Here is a 24,329-nt window from a genome sequence, read left to right as displayed (position 1 = left end):
CTGGGAAAGACTACTGGAGAACAGAGAGGTGGGCTCCAAGGGCCTCACATACACACAAACAATATTCCACTCTGGAAATGCCAAGAGGGGAGTCCTGCACTGTACAAGAACCCAGTCTTGCTAAGACCCTTGAGATCAGTCAAATACAATGAAAAATGAAAGGACAAATTGAAGCTATCCATTCATGATGCTATGTAGCCTATCATACGGACTAGGACTGATGTTACTTCTATATGTACAAATTAGAGAAAATACATCTAAAAAAAATTAGTTTATCACTCTAGTACACTTCAGAGCTTTACAAATGATTTCTGGTAGAGGATGGAAGGGATATGGACTCAGAAGCATGCTGGAACACATGTGTTGGTCCTGCCGGAGGGCCCAGGATCCTAGAGTGATATATTGTATCACATATCTGGTATAACATGTCCAGCTCTACCCTTTAAAACTCTACTGTTGTAATTTGGTTTTACAGGGGATGCAACAGAGTACACTTTACAATCCAAAATAGGTTGCCGGATACACTACGACTCCATTAGGGAAATCCCCCGGAAATGCATTCATGACAATAATGGTTGATCAATCTGGAATCAACGTGGCATGGAAAGACTCACTACAACAATTTATGATAGGATTACAAACTACAAATCACCTTGGAGGCTCTTCGAACTCTATGTTGACAGAGAACAAACCGTTTTTCACCAAAGATATCCATCTGAGGTGATCAGAGGATCAGGCCTCTATAGACATTCTAAGAGCCCAGCAGAGACAGGACTTTTGAATCATGTGTAACCAAACAGACAATCCTGTTGTTAAAGTTAAATTCACTATGTGCGCAATGAAGCAATATTTTTGCTGGTATACCCCAGAAATGCCATAACGAATAACCAAAACTGTAATTGCAACTTTTTATAACTAAGTGTAATAGATCTCTACTTCCTGATATCCTCCCATTCCCCCCCCCTCCCATCTTTTCCCCCTGTCCACCACTTTTTGCTACTCCTGTTTTTTTTTCTTTCTTTAAAAATAAATAAATAAAGGAAGGTACTAATAAAACTGATATGGCTGGGTCATCAAGATGGAAATCTTGGTAAAGGCTGGAAAGGCTAAAAGCAGCTTCCAAGTTCGGGGCAATAACCAGAATCCATGTCGTCCTCCCCCAGAACGGGATGCTCCCGTCACTCATGGGAGGACTCAATATAGAACAGCCTAAGCAACTCAGCAGTGCCCCCGAAAGTGCTGGCCCTTTATCACTGACTGAGTCAATATAAATTCTCCTTTGGTGGCCCAACAGTGTCTCCTAGAAAATGATCCTCTCATATTCTTGGGTGTGCTCCACAGAGTAACGTTTTGATGGTTTCATAGTGCCTACTAGTAGCTGGGCCTTCATCTCTCCCGTGTAAAATCCCTATAGCACTCCCTTGGTGGTTTAGCAGTGCTCCAACAATCTGGCCCTCTGACATTTCTGGTTAGAAGTGTTACAGCAATGAGAGTAGGATAACAGTACATCCAATGGGTTGGATATTTAATACTACTTATCCAACTCCATACAATCTAGTGGACCCTACTGATGCACATAAACAATAAGTTCTACATTTGGCACACTGAAGTTGTTAAATACCAGTGTACATAACAGCATTATCTTATCACATTCTACACTCCATGATTTTGTGCCATAAAGCATACAGTAAATCCACCACTTTATTCAAACCTCAAAGCACCTCACTCAACATGTCCCACAGTATGCCCATATATGAAAAGCTACAAGCAAGTGCCCATTAACCACCCAGCCCGAAGGCCAAGCACGAAACCAATGCAAATCTGAGCACTTCATAACTTCACCAGTGGTATAAAAAGAATTCCAACCAGACCATTCAAATAGCAGAGCTACAAAAATACCATTTAAACATAAGCAGCATTCAGACTGTAGCATTTTACTGAGGTTTTCAGTGTTGCGATGTATTGTTCTGCAAAATATGCTTACTGATTGGGTGTGCCAATTGTACAGGGTGAATGTATTTTCTTGCAAGCCGCAAGGCAACGATCAGGGAGAATGGTATAGAAAATTGTTTATTAATTGCATGAAAAATTAAAGAAAACAAACCCATCACTCTGCTTGGTCCCTGGGTGTGGAGGAGAACCAGAAGGATTGGGGGCTGAAGGTGACCATAAGAATGCTGAGCTTTACAGCTGTGTGGCACGTCGCATACAGTGCCAGGGTACCTTGGGCTAGTGATTAGGGTTGAATGATGTAGTCACCTTTATCACATTAGAGCAAAGTAGGGTTTAACATCAACTAAGTCTGACAGAATTTTGTAGGCAATGGGGGCAGATGATGAGCAAAAGATGGACAGGTGATTCTGGCTTGGGCCAAGATTCTGAAGTTTTTAGGGCTGGATAGATTTTTCAATACATAGATTTATACAGGGTGTTAAAAAAATGAGACCATCAACACGCTTTAATTTTAAGTTGATGACTGGCTGCCAAAGACACACATTTCAATGAACCTGGGCAATTTGGAATTTCAGAAAAATCCAACTGGCCTATGAGACTCATGGTGCTAAAAACTGTATGCAATTATTAGGTGGGAATCAGAAACGTATGTGATTGGACTGGGCTTTTATATATGGAGAACAGGGGGCAAGGGTACCTGGGAAGAAAGTAGTAAGTGAGCAGAAGGAACGAGGAAGCATAATGTTGAACAGCTTATAGGAAGAGAGAATTAAGTGGGGAGTAGGAAAGGACAGAAGGAACCTATGAGAGGTGTCCCATGATCAACAGAGGCTGAGCAGGACCTTCAGTTTTGCAAATTCATAAACTTCCGTAACTGCAGACTGTCATGAACATGGTCTATGGCAAGCACAAGGGTCACTGAATTCCCGGAGGCTCTGACCCTTCAATATGGAGTCATTCTTGTTTAGCAGAGGTTCCATCTCTTGTGGGGTAGCCTCGGCCTCCTTCTGGAACTTGATACCGAAGCTAAGGTTTGAATCCACATCACAGGAACCAGTGACGGAACCTGTGAATCAGATGAGTAGTTACATGCTCACTTGAGACTGCAGCATCCACAGAGATATTAACAGGCTTGGAGAACAAAATGTTCATCATGAACAACGGATGTAATTGAGGGCAGCTACAATTACGCTATGCCCTCCCACTGCTGTTTATCATTATGCCATATTATATTCATAAAAATCTTTATACCCAAAGTATCAAGTTCTTACTCTATGTTGGACTGGTGTCTAGTAGTAAAACTTGAGTTGAGCTTCAGCAAGGAATTACAATGCTATTTTACACAAGTTTAAGTAGTCTAAATTTTGCGAATGACCGAATGGAAAGCAGAAATTACAGTAAAAATGCTGAAATAATGTAATCTGCGCAGTACTTGAAGATGCACAAAGTGCGTGGGGAATAACCACTTTTCCAAGTAAATATAGACATCATTCTAACCTACATTATTTTTTAACGAAGATGCAACAGTGACATACTCAAGACTGGCTGCATCCAGTTTAGACTTGTGCAAAGTATGGACAAGGAGCTGAGTGGTAAGGGGGAAGATGGATGAGAGGAAGAAATCAAAGGTTGAAGAAGTCTTCCACGTGAATGAGACCATTCCAGTAGCGACAGTCCGAGACAGGTTCTTCCTTTGCAGAGTTTTAGCGCAAACAGCTAAACCAGGCGTTCTAAAAGAACGTACTAAATAAAACATTTAAAAAAAAAAAACAGATGTTCAACCACAGCTTTGATTCGTTTAGCTAGGGTAAGGCATCAGCATGCTAGAAGAAATTATCTACCCAAATGTACCATAAGAAACGACAAAAGCGTTGCTGACAAACATCACAATAGTTTCTCTCTGGTAAATAAAAAAAAAATTGAGTTGTAAAAACTTGTCTTTTGAGCACTGGGGAAAATACTAGGTTCTAGATTATCAACGAGGTCTTGGCATGGTCATGTTTATGTATAAGGTCAAGATATGCAATATGAAACTATTGTATGAAGTTCAGTCCGTCAAAGGAACACAGCAGACTAGTTCCAGAACCGAATCCAACACCTGCAGAGAACTCGGGCCTTGATTAAATAGATTTGATTCAACACACAGCAAACCTGGTCTGGCTCTGCTAATTAGACTTCTAGCTTGCTCGTCAACTCAGCTTCTTATGCTTTTGCAGTTTTCAAAACTGGATTAAACAAGCGTTTGAAATGCAATGAGTCTCGCGTTTGCTCGAGTTAGAGCTATTTCTCGAACTGTATACGTGGGCCACCTTGGAAATCTGAGATCAACACGATCTGGATCCTATTTCACTAGCAGCATTATGTAGAGGAGTAAAGTGCAGCTGTCAAGTCGTTAAGGTACAGAGATTGTGCCGATTTAATACACGTTTGATCCCGTGCAAAGTCCTGACGCACCCAACTAGGTAGCACAATCCAAAAGGCCACTGAACTTGTAACTGTAAGAACAGCAGGGTCAGGCTCACTGGACTTATCAGAATCCACCAATTATTCCACCACAAAGGAAAGCAGAGAGTTGACAAGCAACCGATAAAATATACGTGCAGAAAGCCAATGATACTTAAGTGCATGGATGGGAATTTAACTGAGCATCACATGACAAAGCTACAGGAAAATAAGTGTGCCACCGGGCAGTGTCTTAGCAAAACCTGGCTGTAAAGTAATCAATACTCTAACTCCAACTTTAACGGATTTGGGAACAGCGCTAAATCACTTCGCTTCCAGGGTTCACTTCCCAAGGAAGCCTCAATAAATGCTACTGTACAACAATTACATCTAAAAACAGAAACAGCATTAAAAGTCAGACACAAATAATTACTAGTACTTTTTATCAGGCAAAAATCGTGTATACGCCACAATTGTGTCTGACATATGCTACACCAACTTAATAGCAGCAAGGAAATCACAAGTGTTCTGTTGCAGAAGAACAAGTTACTCATCTTCGGTAACGCTTTTTCTGGTGGATATACTAGCTACCTGTGGATTCCTCACAGTCCCACCAGCCTCCCCGCTGCTTGTCTGGTTACACTAAGATGTTTGTTTTACAAGTGTATATAGATTTTGGTATATTATGTGTATATATAAATGATGGTTTTTATTCTATTGCATCATTGTAGTTTTATGTATATAGGTATTCATTGGAGCTATTGTGAGGTCGGTTTTCACCTGTTCACCTCAAAGGCACGTAAAAAATGGGTGAAACTGACGTTAGCACGCCGGCGAGGACCTCTTATTTGCGCGGTGACGTCAGACGGAGTCGCGTGGAGCCGTGCAATTGTGACGTCCTCGTCGACGTGGAGAGCTGGGAAGATTTTCTGTTGGATGCTGGCGCATGGGAGAATTCATAAGGTGAGGAATCCACAGGTAGTTGTATCTATCAGAAAAGGTTTTTCTTTGTTGCTTGTATGACCCTTGCAGAAGCAGTAAACTGCTCCTAATCCTCAAACCTAGAGGTCTGATTTGGTCCGGCGGGAAGGTACTCCGTCACAAACGTGGCAGATATTCCACTCAATTTATAACAATTGTATTATATTGTATGGCACTAGTACTAAGGAGAACAAGATATACATTACATTTATTACAGAGTACCAATCCGCCAAACTCCAAATAAGGCCCAAGTATACAACAATATCAATTTGGGGGTATTAAAACCACAAAAGCAACATAACAAACCAGTTACAGATCAGGACGTTGTAACACGAATGTAGAGACAGTCTTCCATGTGGAAACTCCATGCTTAAGAGGGACCATGGAAATAGCAAATGAGCATGCCACAAGTAGGCAACACTGGTGCTAGAGAACGTCACAGAGTGAGCTAGAGTGTCCTCGATACAGCAACTGCTTGCTTTAGTTGGGTACAACGTGTCTCTGCAATGAAAAGGGAGCAACCACTTACGGCCTCCACAATGTTAACAGGTGGATCTTCTTAATTTCGGTTTCGGAAGTCTTACGCTCATAAAAAGGACCATCTTGGCTACCAATTTAGCATTTTTGATAAATAAGTTTCATTATCTCATTCCATGTACATCAGATGTGTATTCTTCATTTGTACTCCTGACAGTAACCAAATGATAACCACATTCACTAGTGCCAGAAAGACAGACCAGTGGGTTAACTACTCACTGCCGAGTTGTTGGTGTCTGTATGCATGCATGCACGTTTGCAACCTCCAGCTCAGAAGTGTGAATGCAAGAATAGCCAGTTAAACCTCACAGTTTGTCTAATAAGAAGGCCTAATATTTATAGCACTACGGATAGAAAATATGTTTCAGCAACAATTTAAGGCAATTCGATGAAATGAGAAGGCAAAGAAAATGAAAATCCAGCATTGCCATTACGGATCCCATTTATCAAGTCAAATTTAGCGTACCCCTTGTCACTTACAGTATACAGGCTCTCACACAAAGTAGCAGAACCAGAAGCACCGTCTAAAACTGCTGGGGTAGAGCTTAGTAAGGACCACTCCGTTCGTCATTCGTGGAGAGACCTCTCACTCCTGCATGTATGAGCCTTCGCACCAACTGCATTCCTAAACTAGCATTTACAATGCAATGGGTTTCGATTTTTCCTGAGTCAGAGGTGTTGGAAATTCCTAACTGGACTTTTCTTGCCACATAAATTGAAAATAAGAGTAAAACAGTTGACATAAGCAAGCAGATTCAAAGCGCTATGGACACCATAAGCATAAAGGAGAGACACAAAAAGTAAAAGAAGCTTGCTCGCAGTCAAACGTATTGGCAATCGTGCAATTATCCATTTAACAGGGTCGGTGTCCAAGGAGGTAACAAGACCGCCCCAAGGCGGGACAAAAAGCATTTACCAATGTTAAAGGATTTTTGAAAGGCAAGCCCACGAGCGAGTGAAAGTGATGAGCGTGCAGTGGCGTGGTTAAAAGCCCACAATACTTACAACAGGTCAAAGTGTTTGCACGCTCAACCTAAAGAGAGACAATCTGAGTGTCTGAACCAGCGTGGGGTGTTGGCAGGTTGGTGTTGATAATAGGAAAGAAGCTATGGATGACACGCGTCACCAGAAATCCTACTCTTGGTTCTAGCATTCTCTATGCTTAACATATGCCTACATTCTGCATCACTTACACTGGAAAACTGAAACAGCACCTTAGACTCCAGCAAATCACTACAAGCAACTTCCTGGCTAAAAAGAGCACCATTCCACGTGAAAGCTTTGAGCTTGATACCTGCAAAATGCACGTGGAGCAATATAGGACCCTCAATTATTTCTAAAATTCAGAATGAACTCATGAACAGGAATCGTAAGGAGACTTTGTTATGTATTTTTATCTGCAGTTAACACGGATGTACCTATGACTCCACAAAGAGTGATAAAGGTTTAATGACATACCATCAACGAAGCGATAATGTTTGTAACTAATGTGGTAAAAGCAATGTTGAATTTTGGTAAAAGCAATGTTGAACTTTGATGTTTTATGTAAGTTTAACCAACTGGTATACAAATGGCGTGTACATGCTTTTGAAGCACCATGCATAAAATGCATTGAGAATATTACAGAACATGAGGGTTGACGTATGCCATTTACGAAAGGAACACCGAGCATGCTCAATTAAAGAAACGTTTTAAACCCATCAAGAGTTGAATCCTGAAAAAATATACTGTAACTTTAAACAGTGATTAATTTGCCTAAAAGGAAACTTTAGTCAACAACTATAGACCATGCTTCCAGGAAAATACTCCGATCTTGGGACAATTAAGAGTGTGGTACAGTGTGTTAGGGCAGCAAAGACACACCCAAGGCAATTAAGCATTGGCAATTCAAAAAGTCGAGCCTTGGCTGAACGAATTTTTGCTTGTTTAATGCTGGTTTTTCATGATTTTTGCAAAATACATTGTTTGGGAACTACAGCAAACATGTTTTTAGTGTCAGAACACACACATTGTCATAGTACTTTCTGGCACTTAAGTGAATTACTTTGTACGGATATGCTCCTTTTAAAAGAGCTGAATGAAGTTATTCATTGTGAATTTAATCAATGGTTGAAGTGAGTAGACCCAATAGCCCACACACTGTATGCTGCAGTGGGAGAAAGGAAAATGTGAACAATACCAGACCAATGGATGAGAGGGTTGACTATATGTTATATATACAATTTTAGTGAAATTAAAAAGGTCTTGACTACCGCCAGACAATCAAGGAAACTCAAGGAAAACACTGCTAAACAAATTAAAAATGCATTGCTGTGACGGAGACCAAAAAGGAAACAATATTACAAATGCCACAAGATCCAGCCAGCACTAGGTAAAATGATCCTACACATGCCTGCACTGCAAAATATATACAAAGATAAACTCAAATGAACAAGAGCAGCCCGAAAAATGTCTTCTCCATTTAATCCCCTGGATTTTTCGCTTTTAATACTTCCTGATTTATGTTTTCAGCTGTGAATGAGTTTTACTACCCAGTCTCACTTTCAGAAAGCTCTGGTATAATGGATTGGAAGTCCTAACCCCAATGTCTGCCCTAAAAGTTAAGGGCTGGTGCTGTGCGGCTAGGGCAAGAGGCTGAGGGCTGGTTGCATGTGAACATGTTGCGGACCATGTGAACCCACCATCTAACACAAGTCTGGTTGCTGTGCACAGTTAGACTGTCTCAGAAGGAACCCTTCATGGATTGGGCCTGACCTTATATGAGTGGGCATCATTAGTATGCATATGAACTTCTAGAGCACTTTATTTTACACTTTGGGTGAACTCTGAACCAAAATACCCTACAAGTTTGCTGTAGTCAGGCCTATGCACCAATTAAGGTAAATCGACATACCAAATGCAGATCTGGCAGTAATTTCCGCACATCTGAACTCTATGGCATGTCAAGATTTGCCTTTTTTTCTACGACTCGGCTCCTTATAAGTCTAGAGTATGACAGGCCATATATATTTATTTTTAATGCAGAGTGAGCGTCTGTGTAGCAATTGCAAGGAGACTAAAGGTTCAGCAGCAACAAGGTTTATCGCCAGCTAACACTGATGTACCTATTGTTCCGAAATGAAGTCTCTGAACCATAAAGCTGGGCAAAGTGTATTACCCTGCCTGAAAGTTGGAGGAGCGAAGGCCTTCCTACACAATAAGGCCATTTGTCAGTAATCCAGCATACTTCTTGGAGAGGGTGGGGTACGGAATCTGCATGTGCAACTTATTTGTCACACTGCACCATGTTCATGCCAGCTCAATCCATCAGAAACAAAGGAAGATAGCCAGTCACAGGAGGTACTGACCTTTGATGTTTTGGAGTGAAGGGAGCAGGCATCTGTGGCAGTTAGAGCAAGGCTTAGGCTCTCAGAGTAGGTCTTTCAAGAGCCAAATTAATAGCATCATCTTGAAAGTTCCCCAAATGCTGCGCAGGAGGGTTGTGGCAAAGCAGGGGTGATGCGTCACTCCAGGACTGGGCAGAGGTGCCAAGCATCTAGAACTTTCCACCTGCACATAAAACCCCATGCACAATCCAAGGAAGACACGTTGGTGAACAGTTTGGGCCATGAAGAAGCCACACCGACGCACTGCTCAGATGGAGGAGGGAAGATACCCAACCCCACTGCAAGGACGTCTGATTTCAGTTTGCATCCACTGACTAGGACTTCTTTCTACAGGCCCAGCTGCATTGCTCCCTAAGACCCTCTGGGAGACAGTAAATGGATGACCTTGTTGGGGAGAGTCTGGAGGGTACCCCTCGATGTTCCACTGGCCCAGGCACTATACAAGTGGTCAAATGTGGCCTGAAGTGTGCATACAGAAAGGGTAGTCTGCATTGGAGCCCTGGAGTGTTGCTGAAAATACCTTGGGCCCAGAAGAAGCGTCAGCCCCCACAACAGGAGTCAAGTTCTATGTGAAGGAGAGGAGTAAACGTCAGCCTCCACAAGGAGTTACTTACCTTCGGTAACGACTTTTCTGGTGGATACATTAGCTACCTGTGGATTCCTCACCTAATGAATACTCCCATTGCGCCAGCACTCGACGGAAATCTTCCTAGCTTCTGCACGTCGACGAGGACGTCACATTTGCCCACGCGACGCCGTCTGACGTCATACAGGCAATAAGAGGTCCTCGCTGACGTCAGTACCAACATTTTTTACGTGCCTGAGAATAATAATCCATTGAGATGAAAGAACAATAGCAATATTTAATGACATTTCAAACAAACATCATTCTGAGAAGTCGGTCTATTAATTTTTTATTTATTTATTTATTTATTTTAAAACAAGTAAATAAATATATGAACTATATATATATATATATATATATATATATATATATATATACATACACACACACACACATATATATATATATATACACACACACACATATATATATATACATATATACACACACACATATATACACATACATACACACACACACACACACAAACATATACATGATATATACCAATCCTCAAAACCAAGAGGAGCACACTCAAGAATTACTTGGTTAGACCAAACAGGCAACGGGGAGGCGGGTGGGACCGTGAGGAATCCACAGGTAGCTAATGTATCCACCAGAAAAGTCGTTACCGAAGGTAAGTAACTCGTTCTTCTGATGGATACAACTACCTGTGGATTCCTCACCTAATGAATAGAGTCCCAAAGCAGTACCGCACTCGATGGTGGGTGCCTGAATGGTCAAACCAAGAAATCCTGCAGCACTGACCGTGCAAAATGGCCGTCTCTTCTGACCTCAGAGTCCAAACAGTAATGCTTCGCAAAAGTGTGACGGGACGACCAAGTTGCGGCCTTGCAGATGTCGACCACAGGAACGCCTCTAGCCAAGGCCGAGGAGGCCGACTTAGCTCTGGTGGAATGAGCTCTTATACCATCAGGGGGTTCTTTCTTTGCTAAAGAGTAACACATTTTAATGCAAAGAACAACCCACCTGGAGAATGTTCTCTTGTGGATTGCCTTTCCTCTCCTCTTTCCCACGTAACCGATGAAAAGCTGATCCTCCAGCCTGAAATCCTTTGTCCTGTCTATGTAAAAGCTTAACGCCCTCTTTGGGTCCAAGCGGTGTAGTCTCTTCTTCCTTTGAAGGATGAGGCGGAGGATAAAACATGGAAAGAGTAATTGTCTGGGCCAAATGAAAGGGTGAAACAACCTTCGGAAGGAAAGCAGCCTTGGTCCTCAACACCACCTTATCCCCATAAAAAGTTGTATAAGGGGGTTTTACCGATAGAGCCTGCAATTCACTCACTCTCCTTGCAGATGTTATAGCAACCAGGAAAACTGTTTTAAGAACTAACAATCTTATGGGGCAAGAATGCATAGGCTCAAAAGGGGACCCCATAAGGAAAGTTAGAACCAAGGACAAATCCCATTGAGGCATAACGAAAGGATTTGGAGGAAATTTATTCATAAGGCCCTTCAAGAATCTAAGTACTATAGGAGATTTAAATAACAAAGGCTGGTCTGGAAGACAAATAAAGGCTGACAAGGCAGACAAGTAACCCTTAACAGTAGCCACTGCACAACCCCTCTGTGCTAAAGACAAAGCAAAAGATAAAACATCCGACAAATGAGCACGTAAGGGATCAATCTGCCTCGCTCCACACCATACCACAAATTTAGACCACCTATTAGCGTAGATAGATTTAGTGGAGTGTCGCCTGGCCGCTAAGATAACATCCACTACATCAGGCGGGAGAGAAAAGGAACTCCGGTTGCCCCGTTCAATCTCCAGGCATGAAGGTGCAGGCTCTGGAGGTTGGGGTGTTAAACCTGCCCCTGCAACTGCGAGAGGAGGTCTGCCCTGAGAGGGAGACAGAGCGGAGGGCACATTTAGAGTTGAAGAAGGTCAGAATACCACACCCTCCTTGGCCAATCCGGAGCAATTAAGATTACTTGGGCCCGGTCTTGGCGTATTTTCCTCAACACTCGAGGAATCAAGGGTATGTGGGGAAACGCGTAAAGCAACTGGTCGCACCAGGTTCTTTGAAACGCGTCCCCCAACGCTCCTTGCACCGGATACTGGAGGCTGCAGAATAACGGGCAGTGCGAGTTTTCCCGTGTGGCAAACAGATCTATCCGAGGAAACCCCCACATCTGGAAGATTAGAAGGACTTGATCTGGATGGAGACGCCACTTGTGGTCGGCCGAGAAATGGCGACTGAGACTGTCCACACGTACATTCAAGACTCCGGCCAGATGATTTGCTACCAAGCAAATCTGATAGTCCTTTGCCCAGGACCATAGCCGAAGAGCTTCTCTGCAGAGAAGGTAAGACCCCAACCCTCCCTGTTTGTTTATATACCACATCGCGGTAGTATTGTCCGTCAGGACCTGAACCGACTGACCGCAAAGGGATGGGAGGAAGGCCTTGAGAGCCAGACGTACAGCCTGTAACTCTAACAGATTGATATGAAACATCTGTTCCTCTGGAGACCAAATACCTTTGATCTCCAGGTCCCCCAGATGAGCTCCCCATCCTAGAGTGGAAGCATCAGTTATGACCGTGGTCACTGGTGGAGGCTGCGTGAACGGCCTTCCCCGGGAAAGATTGTCGCCTGCAATCCACCACTTCAAATCCGAGGCAGCATCTCTGGAGATCTTTACAGAACCTTCGAAATCTCCTTTGTGTTGAGACCACTGCCTTCGGAGGCACCACTGAAGAGCCCTCATGTGCCAGCGAGCATGCGTGAACAACAGTATGCAGGAGGCAAACAGACCGAGCAGACGTAGGACCTGGAGGACTGGAATGACCGCTCCACTTTGAAACATTGGAACCAACGCCTGAATGTCTTGAATCCGCTGAGGCGGAGGAAAGGCTCGATTCAATGTTGTATCCAGTACTGCCCCTATGAACAGGAGGCGCCGAGAGGGCTCCAGGTGAGATTTGGGCACGTTCACCGAAAAGCCTAGGTCGAACAACAACTGGGTTGTCGACTGCAGATGATGCAACACGAGCTCCAGGGACTTGGCTTTGATCAACCAATCGTCCAGGTAAGGGAATACTGCTATCCCCTTCCTTCTGAGCTCTGCCGCAACCACTGACATCACCTTCGTGAAGACTCGAGGTGCTGAAGTAAGACCAAACTGGAGGACCGCAAACTGATAGTGCTGCGACTCCACCACAAACCGGAGATACTTCCTGTGCGACTTGAGTATCGGGATATGAAAGTAAGCATCCTGCAAGTCGACAGACTCCATCCAATCTCCCTTGTTCAATGCCAAAAGCACCTGAGCTAGGGTCAGCATCTTGAACTTTTCCTGTTTGAGGAACCAATTCAAAATCCTCAGGTCCAGGATTGGTCTCAACCAACCATCCTTCTTGGGAATCAGGAAGTACCTTGAGTAACCACCTTGACCCCTTTCCTGCTCTGGAACCAACTCCACCGCGCCCTTTGAAAGGAGGACTTGAACCTCCTGTTCTAACAGGAGGTGTTCTTCTGAACAATAAGATGGGCGGGGTGGGATGGGGGACGGAAACTCCCAAAAGGGAAGGGTGTAGCCTTTTCTCACAATGCTGGTAACCCAGGAGTCTGAAGTGATGACCTCCCACTTGTGGAGAAAATACAGTAAGGAGAAGAGTGAGTGGGAATTGGTGGAAGCCTAAGGCTGCTTCCCCTGCTGCACCCCTCCAGAGGAAGAGGCAGAGTGCTGCTGAGAGGCTCCCCTGGTACGGACCCTACCCCTCCCTCTAAAAGATCTATAGGAGAGAGCAGAGGCAGGCTGCTGGAATTTCCCCCGAAAGGAGGAGGAGGAGGAGCCATGACCAAATCCTCGAAACCTCCTAAAAAATATGGAGGAGGCAGAAGTGGCGGCTTGCAAGCCTAGCGACTTGGCCGTGGCCCTGCTCTCCTTAAACCTCTCTAAGGCCGAATCCGCCTTGGCACCAAAGAGCTTGTCCCCATCAAAAGGGAGGTCCAGCAGGGTCGACTGTTCATCCGATGAAAACCCTGAGTTACGAAGCAAAGCCTGCCTCCTCGTAACTACAGCAGTGCCCATTGCTCTAGCCACAGAGTCAGTTGTATCCAACCCAGATTGGATAACCTGAGTTGCAGCAGCTTGAGCGCCCGATACCAGATTCAATAGCCCTTGAGGGATCTCCGTATGCGTAGATGTAATTTCGTCCATCAGAGCATAAATGTACCTCCCTAAAATACATGTAGCATTGGTGGACTTTAATGCCATGCTACATGACGAGGACACCTTTTTGGATGCCATGTCCATCTTCTTGGAGTCTCTATCCGATGGCACAGATGGAAAAGACCCAGGCGCAGACCTTGCCGAGCAGGAAGCCTGGACCACCAAGCTTTCAGGTGTTGGATGTCTGGTAAGAAAGCCAGGGTCAGCCGGTGCAGCCCGATACCTCCTAGCCACAGACCTATTGACAGCCGAATAAGACACCGGCTTCTTCCAGACCTCCAAAACAGGTTCCAGCAGCGCCTCGTTGAACGGCAAAAGTGGTTCTGCTGATGTAGAGGCTGGGTGCAACACCTGTCAACAGATTCTGCTTCGCTTCAGTCACCGGCAAAGGCAGATCCAAAAAGTTAGCTGCCTTCCTGATAACAGCATGAAAAGTGGCTGCCTCTTCTGTATACTCCCCAGGAGATGACAAGTCCCACTCAGGGGAAGTATCTAGGCCACTAGCCGTGTCCAGCCCATGGAGACCCTCACGAGAGTCCTCAATCTCTCCTTCCTCCAGGTTCTGCTGGTACTCCTGTTCTTCCAGGAGACGGAGAGCAAGCCTCCTCGAGTGCAGCCTCTCCTCAATCCTCGGCGTCAGCAGATGTCGAAGAACGACGCCGGTCTCCAGATCCGTTCGACATCGGGTCTACAGGCGCCGCAGGTACCTTCGGCGCCTAACCAGGAGTCAGATGGAGAGAAGACTGCTTCGGAGTCGTAGAAGGCCTAGACGGCGTCACTGGCCGAAACACCGAGGCCGCTGGAGCCGAAACTCTCGGAGCCGAAGTCTCTGGAGCCACCGGAGCCGACACCGGCGCCGAGCCCATGTTCCCCAGGGGGAGAAAGGGCATAAAGGGTGCTGGTCGAAGCGGAGCCGGAGCAACCATGTTAAAAGCCAAAGGGCCCGAAAGCCCAGCCGGTGCACCACCTGGAGCCATCTGCTGAAAGATGGAGAACATCGCATTTAAAAATGCGGTATTATCGGCTCCAGGGGCCGGAAAAGCCGGGTACTGGGGTGCCTGGATCGAAGGCGACACCGATGCCGTCCTCGACGTCTGTAACGTCATAGAAAACAGTTGAGGCTGTGGAACCTCAAATACTGAAGGCGGTTGGCCCGAAGACCCGGGCGAAGTCGGTGAGGCTGGAGAAGGCAATGGTGTCGACAGATGGGGAGTGACTGTGGGACTGACCTCACAAGTCTTCTGACGCAGAGTCGATGGCGACCTCGACCGAGACCTCTTTACTCGACCGGCGCTGTGATTCTCGACGACGCCGGGAGTCCCGATGACACCGATGAGACTTCGGTGACGAGGATTTTCGATGGTGTCTCTTCTCTTTCTTTTTCGACTTCACCATAAAAAGCTTGGCCTCGCGCTCTTTCAGGGCCTTCGGATTCATATGCTGACATGAATCACACCTGCCAACATCATGATCGGAACTTAGACACCACAAACAGTCAGAATGTGGGTCCGTTACCGACATTTTGCCCCCACACTCACGACAGGGCTTAAAACCTGACTTCCTCTGCGACATTGTAATCTCAGAGAAAAAACACAGCCAAAAAACACACTAACTGTCGAACAGCAACAGTAGCTCCCTCGAAGATAACCGTTTCGAATGGCATGGAAAAAAGGGAACTGACGTCGGCGAGGACCTCTTATTGCCTGTATGATGTCAGACGGCGTCGCGTGGGTAAATGTGACGTCCTCGTCGACGTGCAGAAGCTAGGAAGAAGATTTCCGTCGAGTGCTGGCGCAATGGGAGTATTCATTAGGTGAGGAATCCACAGGTAGTTGTATCCATCAGAAATGCAAAATTTAGAGGACACAAGGCCTTAAGAAATCACTCCTGGCGGCTGGAGCGAGCCACCAGGAGCAAAATGCACCTTTCTTTGTGCAGTGAATTATAACAAGTATAAAAGAAGGTCATTGTAAGAGGGAACCTTCCTTAGTGATTCTAATTGCATTGCATTGGCTTATATCATAGATCTGCTTTTAATTATGTGGTGACAACCTAGAAGGAAAGTGGGGGGGGGGGGAAGCCTTGAAAAATCACCTGCAATACAATCAAGTGCAGAGAGCCTACACATCCCCTTATGTGGCTAGGTCAAACAGGAAGACTTTCCAAAACTCTCTCAAACAATTAACAGCCAAATAATGGTACATGATTATTAAGGCCTGTCGTGTGGCCCTAAATGAACTAAGGCGGGGCCAGATTTCCTGATCTGCTGTTCAGCAGAACTAAACACACAATCCAAAGCAGCAGTCAAATTCACATCCAGTGAGAGCACGGCTCTACAAAGAGAAGAAGCACATGGTTTGCGTAAATATCTGATTGCCAGTAAACAGAATGAGCTATGTGTGGCATTTTTCCAAAACCCGAAAGATGATTCAGGCTTGCCTAAAGCCTGGGCTAAATCTCTTCACAGATTACAGATGAAAGACCTAATAATATCCAGACCATGGTTGACCTGTGAGACCACTGAACTCTGTATATATGTGGCCCTCATAATTAGTATTCCCATTCCCTTGTGAATATGTAACACTCCAGACGATCTAGTTGCCTCTACCTTTTCTGACATCAGCTGGAGATAAGACCCCATTTCCATAGCAAAATTTGCAAGAATCGGGCTTACTTGATGTAAGCCATTGGGGAAGTTACTTTTTTTCAATACTGAGTGGCTCTCCTGGCTCCCTGTGCCATTCTCCCTCCTGGTCTTGGATTCTAGGTGCCAAAGTCCAGGGCTTTCCCCCCCAACTGGTCCTCAGAGGAAGTAAGGAGGGTAGCCTCCCGGGTACTTCAGAGTCCCACTGGTTCGGGGGTCACGTAGGCAGAGTCCTTAGTGCTTCTTAGCCATCAAGAAGTTCCCAGTTCCAGTTCTCCATGGCAGTCCCAGGATCCAGCAGAAAAATCACCACGCTAGAGAGCTTCCCCCTTGTGAAACCTTTTAAAGGGAGAGGAAGGTTCCAGAAGTCAGACAGTCCTGGCAAATCCTATGGTGCTATGTCACCTTTCTGCCCCTGACCCAACCCTCTTGCACAGCATGCTATGACATTTAAAAACAGCACATCTGTTCCTGGGGTCTCAATCAAATCAAAAAACATTTATAAAGCGCGCTACTCACCCGTGAGAGTCTCAAGGCGCTAGGGGGAGGGGGTTACTGCTGCTCGAAGAGCCAGGTTTTGAGCTGCCTCCGGAATGCAGGGTGGTCCTGGGGTTGGCGGGGAGGGAGTTCCATGTCTTGGCTGCCAGGTAGGAGAAGGGTTTCCCACATGCTGTGGAGCGGCGGAAGCGAGGGACGGCGGCGAGTGAGAGGTTGGCGGAGCAAAGTTGACGGGTGGGCATGTAGAAACTGAGGCGACGGTTGAGGTATTCGGGTCCCTTGTGGAGGTTATCCTTTTGTTGACGGGAAGCCAGTGCAGGTGTCTCAGGTGGGCGGAGATGTTGCTGCTGCGGGGTATGTCGAGGACGAGGCGGGCGGAGGTGTTTTGTATTCGCTGCAGACGTTTCTGGAGTTTAGCGGTGGTTCCTGCATATAGGGTGTTTCCGTAGTCCAGGCGGCTTGTGACGAGGGTGTGGATCACAGTTTTTCTGGCGTCGGCGGGAATCCAGCGGAAGATCTTTCGGAGCATGCGGAGAGTGAGGAAGCAGGAAGATGATACGGCGTTGACTTGTTTGGTCATGGTGAGAAGCGGGTCCAGGATGAAACTGAGGTTGCGTGTGTGGTCTGAGGAGGTTGGTGCGGTGCCTAGGGCCACCACGAGTCGTCCCAGGCGAACGGGGTGTTTCCGAGGATGAGGACTTCCGTTTTGTCTGAGTTCAGGTTCAGACGGCTGAGTTTCATCCATTCTGCGACGTCTTTCATTCCATCTTGCAGGTTGGTCTTGGCGCCAGTGGGGTCCTTGGTGAGGGAAAGTATCAGCTGAGTGTCGTTGGTGTAGGAGGTGATGTTGTGTTTGCGTACGATGTTGGCAAGGGGGCTCATGTAGACATTGAAGAGAGTCGGGCTGAGCGAGGAGCCTTGTGGGACGCCGCAGATGATCTCGGTGGGGTCAGAGCGGAATGGAGGGAGGTAGACTCTTTGGGAGCGGTTGGAGAGGAAAGAGGTGATCCAGTCCAGGGCCAGTCCTTGGATACCGGTGGAGGGCAGGCAGGATATGTTAGGGTTCGGTGGCAGACGGTGTCGAAGGCAGCCGAGAGGTCGAGGAGGATGAGGGCGACTGTTTTTCCGTTGTCCATCAGAGTTCTGATGTCGTCTGTGACTGAGATGAGGGCGGTTTCTGTGCTGTGGTTGGCTCGGAATCCGGACTGAGAGGGGTCGAGTAGGTTGTGGTCTTCAAGGAAGTTGGTCAGTTGCTTGTTGACGGTCTTCTTGATGACTTTGGCAGGGAAGGGGAGGAGCGAGATGGGGCGGAAGTTCTTCAGGTCGCTGGGGAATGCCGTAGGTTTCTTCAGTAGGGCGTTGACTTCTGCGTGTTTCCAGCCCTCTGGGAAGGTGGAAGAAGCAAACGAGCTGTTGATGATGGTCTGGAGATGCGGGGCGATGATGTCGTCGGCTTTGTTGAGGATGAAGTGTGGGCAGGGGTCTGAGGGGGCACCGGAGTGGATGGAGTTCATGGTAGCTTTGGTCTCCTCCGCGCTGGGAGTCCAGGCGTGGAGGGTGATGGCTGGGGTTGTAGGTTCTGTGGTGGTTGGCTGGGTCTGGTGTCCGAAGCTGTTGTGTAGGTCGGTGATCTTACGATGGAAGAAGGTAGCAAGGGAGTTGCAGAGGTCTTGTGAGGGCGTAATGGAGTTGGAGTTAGGATTGGAGAGCTCTTTGACGATGTTGAAGAGTTCTTTGCTGTTGTGAGTGTTCTTGTCCAGTCTGTCTGTGAAGGAAGTTCTTTTGGTGGCACGGATCAGCTGATGGTGTTCACGGTTGGCGTTTTTGAGGGCAGACATGTTTTCTGCGGTGTGGTCCTTGCGCCAGGCTTTCTCAAGGGTACAGCAGTTTTTTTTTTTATTCCTTGAGGGTGTCTGTGAACCATTGAGGTTTCCTGGTGCTGGTCTGTCTTGGGAGGCGTCTGAGGGGTGCGAGGTTGTACGCGCAGTTGGTGATCCAATGAGTGAGGCTGAGGGCTGCGTCGTTGGGGGTCGGTGGAGAAGGTGGGTTGGTTGTCGCTGAGAGTGGAGAGAAGCTGTTCCGTGGGGATTTTGTTCCAATGTCTGCGTGGGATGGGTTGTGTGCGGAGGTGGAGAGTCTTGCGTCTGAAGGTGAAGTGGACACATCTGTGGTCTGTCCAGTGTATTACGGAGGAGTGGCTGAAGGATACGTGGTTGCTGGTGGAGAAGATGGGGTCGAGCGTGTGTCCGGCCATGTGGGTGGGGGTGTTCACCAGTTGCTTGAGACAGAGGTTGTCGAGCAGGGTGGTGGTGTTGGGGTCGTTGTTCTGCTCCAGGTGGAAGTTGAGGTCACCGAGGAGGATGTAGTCCAGCAAGGCAAGGGCGTGCAAGGAGATTAAGTCCGGGATGGATTCGCTGAATAGGGCGCGTGGTCCAGGGGTTCTGTAGATGAGAGTTCCTCTGAGGGTGGTCCTGGGGGCGGTGTGGATCTGGAAGTGCATGTGTTCGGCGGCGAGGGGGGCGTCTTCGGTGGAGGTGGTGACGTTGATGGAGTCCTTGAAAACGATGGCGATTCCTCCACCGACTTGGTTGGTGCGGTCTCTCCTGGTGATCTTGTAGCCGTCGGGGATGGCTATGGCGATGTCGGGGGCTGAGGAGACGTTCATCCAGGTCTCAGTGATGAAGGTGACGTCCGGTGGAGTCCAGGAGGTCCCATAGTTCAATGGCGTGCTTGTGGACGGAGCGTGCGTTGATGAGGATGCATTTGAGGTGGTTATTGGAGCGTGGGCTGGTGGGCGGGGTGCAGTCGCGGTGGAAGGTGAGTGTGCAGGTGCGGCATACGAAGGGTCCATGGGTGCATTTAGGGTTGGCTTGGAAGCAGGTTCTGGAGCGTCCCGGGTTGAGAGCATGGAGGGAGGTGGGGTCGTAGCGGTGCTGCGGGGTTTGGGGAGTGCTGGGGGCCAGGGTTCATGGCGCTGGGCGCGGTCGGGCTTGCCTTTGGCGTGCCAGCCGCGCAGCGGCCACCATAAGAGGGAGGAGGGGTCAGCTGGGGGCGGGAGGCAGGGCGACTAATGGGAGCGGGGGGGCGGGGCCGAGCGGGAGGGAAAAAAAAATATAGGGGAGGGGGATTACAGAGGAGGAGAGGAGTCAGGAAGAAGAAGATCAGCAAAAGAGGAAGGAGGGAAGAGTCAAGAAGAAGGAGTCCAGAGAAGCAGATGAGAGAAGAGTCAAGAAGAAGAGGAAGGAGGGAAGAGTCAAGAAGAGGAGAGTCCAGAGAAGCAGAGGAGAGAAGAGTCAAGAGGAAGAGGAGAGACCAGAGAAGAGGAGGAGAGAAGAGTCAAGAAGAAGAGGGGAGTCCACAGAAGAGGAGGAAAATCAAGAAGAGGAGAGACCAGAGAAGAAGAAGAGGAGTGAAGGATCAGCTCCACCCCAGGCTGACATCACTGCCAGGGTCTTGCATACAAAGTTGAAAAAGAGCCCCCCTCCAGGGTCAGCTCTAGGAGTCCGCCCCCCCCCCTCCTTTTGTTCAGTGGGCCAGTGCAGGCCTATCCCTGGTACAGTGTGACAGCTGATGCAGATCTTTACACCCAACCCCTTTCCTCCTCAGGAGCTGGGTGAAGTACTGTTAATTGTGCTCTGTGTAGGGAGGGCTTTGTTCCGGCTTCTAGAGAATAATGCAATTAACCAGCCACAGCAGGGTGACAAGAGGCCTGGACTTTGATCCTGAGCTGAGCCAGGGAAATACGACAATTTTGGACGGCCCATAAATTCTACAGATATAATTTTGGACATTGCAGTATTGATTTTCCCGCACAGGACGCACCCCAATTCATTACGTCAATGGTCTCTGTAAGCCAAAGTGAAGCAAAACTGCACTTTCAGGCAGTTCTCTCCCATGTGTATTATCATCACTACAAACAAAACAGTAAATCACAATGACTTTCCCTTTTAGTGTAAAATAATATTATATGGCCGACCCAAGGTCAGTAGCTAAAACTGCAGAGTCCCAACTGTGCCGGGCTACCTGTGGGCAGTTACTGGGCTGCGCATGGCAGTAGACTCCCATGTGCAGTCTACAAGCATGTGTTAACATGTAACCAGCCAAGAGCTCCCTACACTTGTCGTGTCCCAGCAGCCTTATCTTAAAAGGGAGACACTGGCAGTAAACACGCGCAGTCAGTTTGCCAGGTGATTACTACTCTGGAGAGTCTCACTACATGTGTCTCACTCAGAGTAAAGTCCTAAACCGGGTGATCAAAAAAGCAAAACATCCAGGGTTATTGAATGGGCAGAACCCATTTGCAACAGGCAGCCACATGGTTTAATTTCTGGCTACCAGAACTCTAGTAGCTTGAAACGTAGGGCAGTAAGCATCACCAGTGTCGGTGCAACTATATGTGCCTAAAATCTAGCACATGCGAAGGGGCTGCTTCAGTGTTTCTTCCAACTCACAAATTAACACTGTAGGGCATCACGGCCTCTTCCTGACAACTAGAGCTTGGGTTTGTCAATTCTTCCTCAGGTTGTGGACAATAGACTACAGCATGAGGAAGATTCCAGAAGGCACAGCAGTGAAAGAACCATGCTCATCTTACAGGAAGATTGCAGTCTGGTTTGCGCCATTTGGATGGCACTATGTTATATGACCATGACTGGGTCAGTTTTGTAATGCTGGAGGACCTGGTCGGTGGAGGGGCCACAAAGGTTCTTCAATTAAGCAGGAGAGTGATGAATTTCCCCAAAGTCTCCAAGCTTGAGATATAAAGGCTTTAGTCATTCCTAGAAGCACAGAATGTTGGTGATTTTTCTGGTTGCAGTGCCAAGAAAGTGCTTGGACATAATTAGTTTTCACTTATCTGACATGCCTAGATTAAGCATTGATGGATACTTCTCCCTTGGCAAAGAACAAGGTAGTCAAATCCCCCAAAAAATCTTGCCACAGTTTAGCACACTACTTGCCACAGTGCCCCTGAACTGTCTCAAAGGTAAAGAATAAGACGGATATATCGTTCCCCAATGTATTCAATCTCAGCAGCCCGTTGTAGGCCCTCTTGAAAGGTGCTTGACATCGGAGTTCCACAGATGGACCAAGGAGATATCAAAAAAATTACAAAATGCTGAAACCTCTTAGCATTTTAAGTTTCAGTTCATGGCACTGCACCCACCAGGTGCAAAACGAGTTGAACCTGTACATTATGGGTAGTGCAGACGAGGAATGCAATAAGCTTAGTCCTCTAATGGCCCTGCAAGGGTTTTTCTTCCCCAAAGATTGCATTTCACGTTTCAAGAGCTATGAACATAATTACAGGCTGATTTCACAAATAACTTTTGTTTTGAAGTTGTTCAGAAATATGTGGGATTTAAAGCCCTGTACTGGGATTATTAGTCAGGCCCTTGAGGGCGGACAGAGACTGATGTCCGGACACAGCTGTAAGAGCTCCACGACAAGGACCAGGCAATAGTTATAATCATCTGTACTTCTCAGCAGCATCTGACAATGTACAATGAACTCCTCAAAGAAATTAAACCTGTTTTGGGAGTGAGAGAAATGGCTGCGGACAAAGCCTTTTTATCGAATTACCATCAAGTTCACTTAACCAATTTGTTGATTTAAAAAAATATATAATAATCCCCTGAAACATGGTGTGTCAAGGTTTGGCCCCATTTATCTCAACTTCTATTTAATATATTACAATTTAGGCGGGTGAGGTTAAAAAGGCCTACTTGACTGATCCAAAGTCTCCCCTCTGTTGGGCACTAGACACAGGAAATCTCTAGTTTAAGCCGTTTTTCTAGGCGTTTCTATTGCATGCAAATGCTTCAATGCTCCAACAGTACTGCACTGAAAATATACAATAATGTCTAAACAGATTTTTTAAGAAATTGTGGAATAGCAAAGTATGATTATGTTACTGGAAAAAGAAAAAAGGTTTTTTTTTTTTTTTTAATTATTTTTTTTAAATAAGGACATTTCGCTCAAGTGGAGCACATTTCAATATATTCGACCAAAGGAGACGGTCCAAATATAGTAAACATTTCTGAAACCGGCCCTCCCAAATGCAGCCCAATGCCCAAATAAAAAACACGAATATTACTTGCCATATCTGTAGCTTGATCTTCTTTCCTTGTAGCTCAACCGTTTTGATCTTGAAGTCAATTCCTACAAGAGAAAATGTAAATCTTCAGTTACTTAACACAGCGGTCCCACGTTACAGCATTTGCGATGTCTGTGCTTAGTGATGCAAAGGTATTCGAATTAAGAATACAGTTTTCATTTAAAAAAATGTTGCTGTACACCATGAAATTAAGAGTTCAGCAAGAACAACCCATATTCTATAACTGAGATGATCACTTAACGTCAAACCATTTTAACATGGTTAACATTCTTTCTGGTCTAGAAACGAGCACGTGAACCGTTTCTTGATACTTAAGTGTTGTTATTAAGTTAAATCTACTTTTATATAGAGCAGTATGCAATGTTGTACTTAGTTCTTTAGTGTCGATTTCCACCGGATGTGGCTCATACTTATCAAGGCTGTAATCCTGCATGTTAGAAGTTAGGTCTCTAGAGGTCAGTGGTTTGCACCCTGTCCAACTAGGGACTCTTATTCTAGTCAGGGTAAGGGAGTCACACAGCTAAAATAATCCCTGCTCGCCCCCCTTGGTAACTTGGCATGAGCAGTCAGGCTTATCTCAGAGGCAATGTGTAAAGTATTTGTACACACACAGTAACAGTGTAAACACCATAAATGCACTCCACATCAGTTTAGAAAAAACGCCAATATTTGAGTAAAACAAGACCAGAATGACAAAAATCTAACATATGCAAGCAAATATACAGATTTTCAAAGATTAAATCTAAATACAGCGCTTAAAAACACAATAGCACCAACTGGGGCTATCCCAACATCTTGATGGAGTCATTCCTCACAGTCCAACGCCACTCTTGAGGAAGTGCGGGCCGGTCATGGAGTCGCCCGGCCCCCAGGTACATTACTTTGGAAAACGATGAGAAGGCAAAGACATTGTTCGGAGTCAGGGAGGTGAGGCATCGCTGGAGCCGGTGAG

The 24,329-nt window shown here is 46.3% G+C and overlaps 1 protein-coding gene across 1 annotated transcript in view; it reads right to left on the bottom strand.

Annotated features, from left to right (window-relative positions):
• RAB10 (RAB10, member RAS oncogene family) overlaps positions 1-24,329 on the bottom strand; it is a 180,958-nt gene that overhangs the window by 74,101 nt on the left and 82,528 nt on the right. The window contains exon 2 of the mRNA XM_069233655.1: positions 23,361-23,421. Coding sequence (XP_069089756.1) covers positions 23,361-23,421 — 61 coding nt within the window. The remainder of the gene's footprint in view (positions 1-23,360; positions 23,422-24,329) is intronic.

Source organism: Pleurodeles waltl, chromosome 5 (assembly GCF_031143425.1).
Source record: "Pleurodeles waltl isolate 20211129_DDA chromosome 5, aPleWal1.hap1.20221129, whole genome shotgun sequence".
NCBI lineage: Eukaryota > Metazoa > Chordata > Amphibia > Caudata > Salamandridae > Pleurodeles > Pleurodeles waltl.
This window is presented reverse-complemented; position numbering and strand designations above follow the sequence as displayed.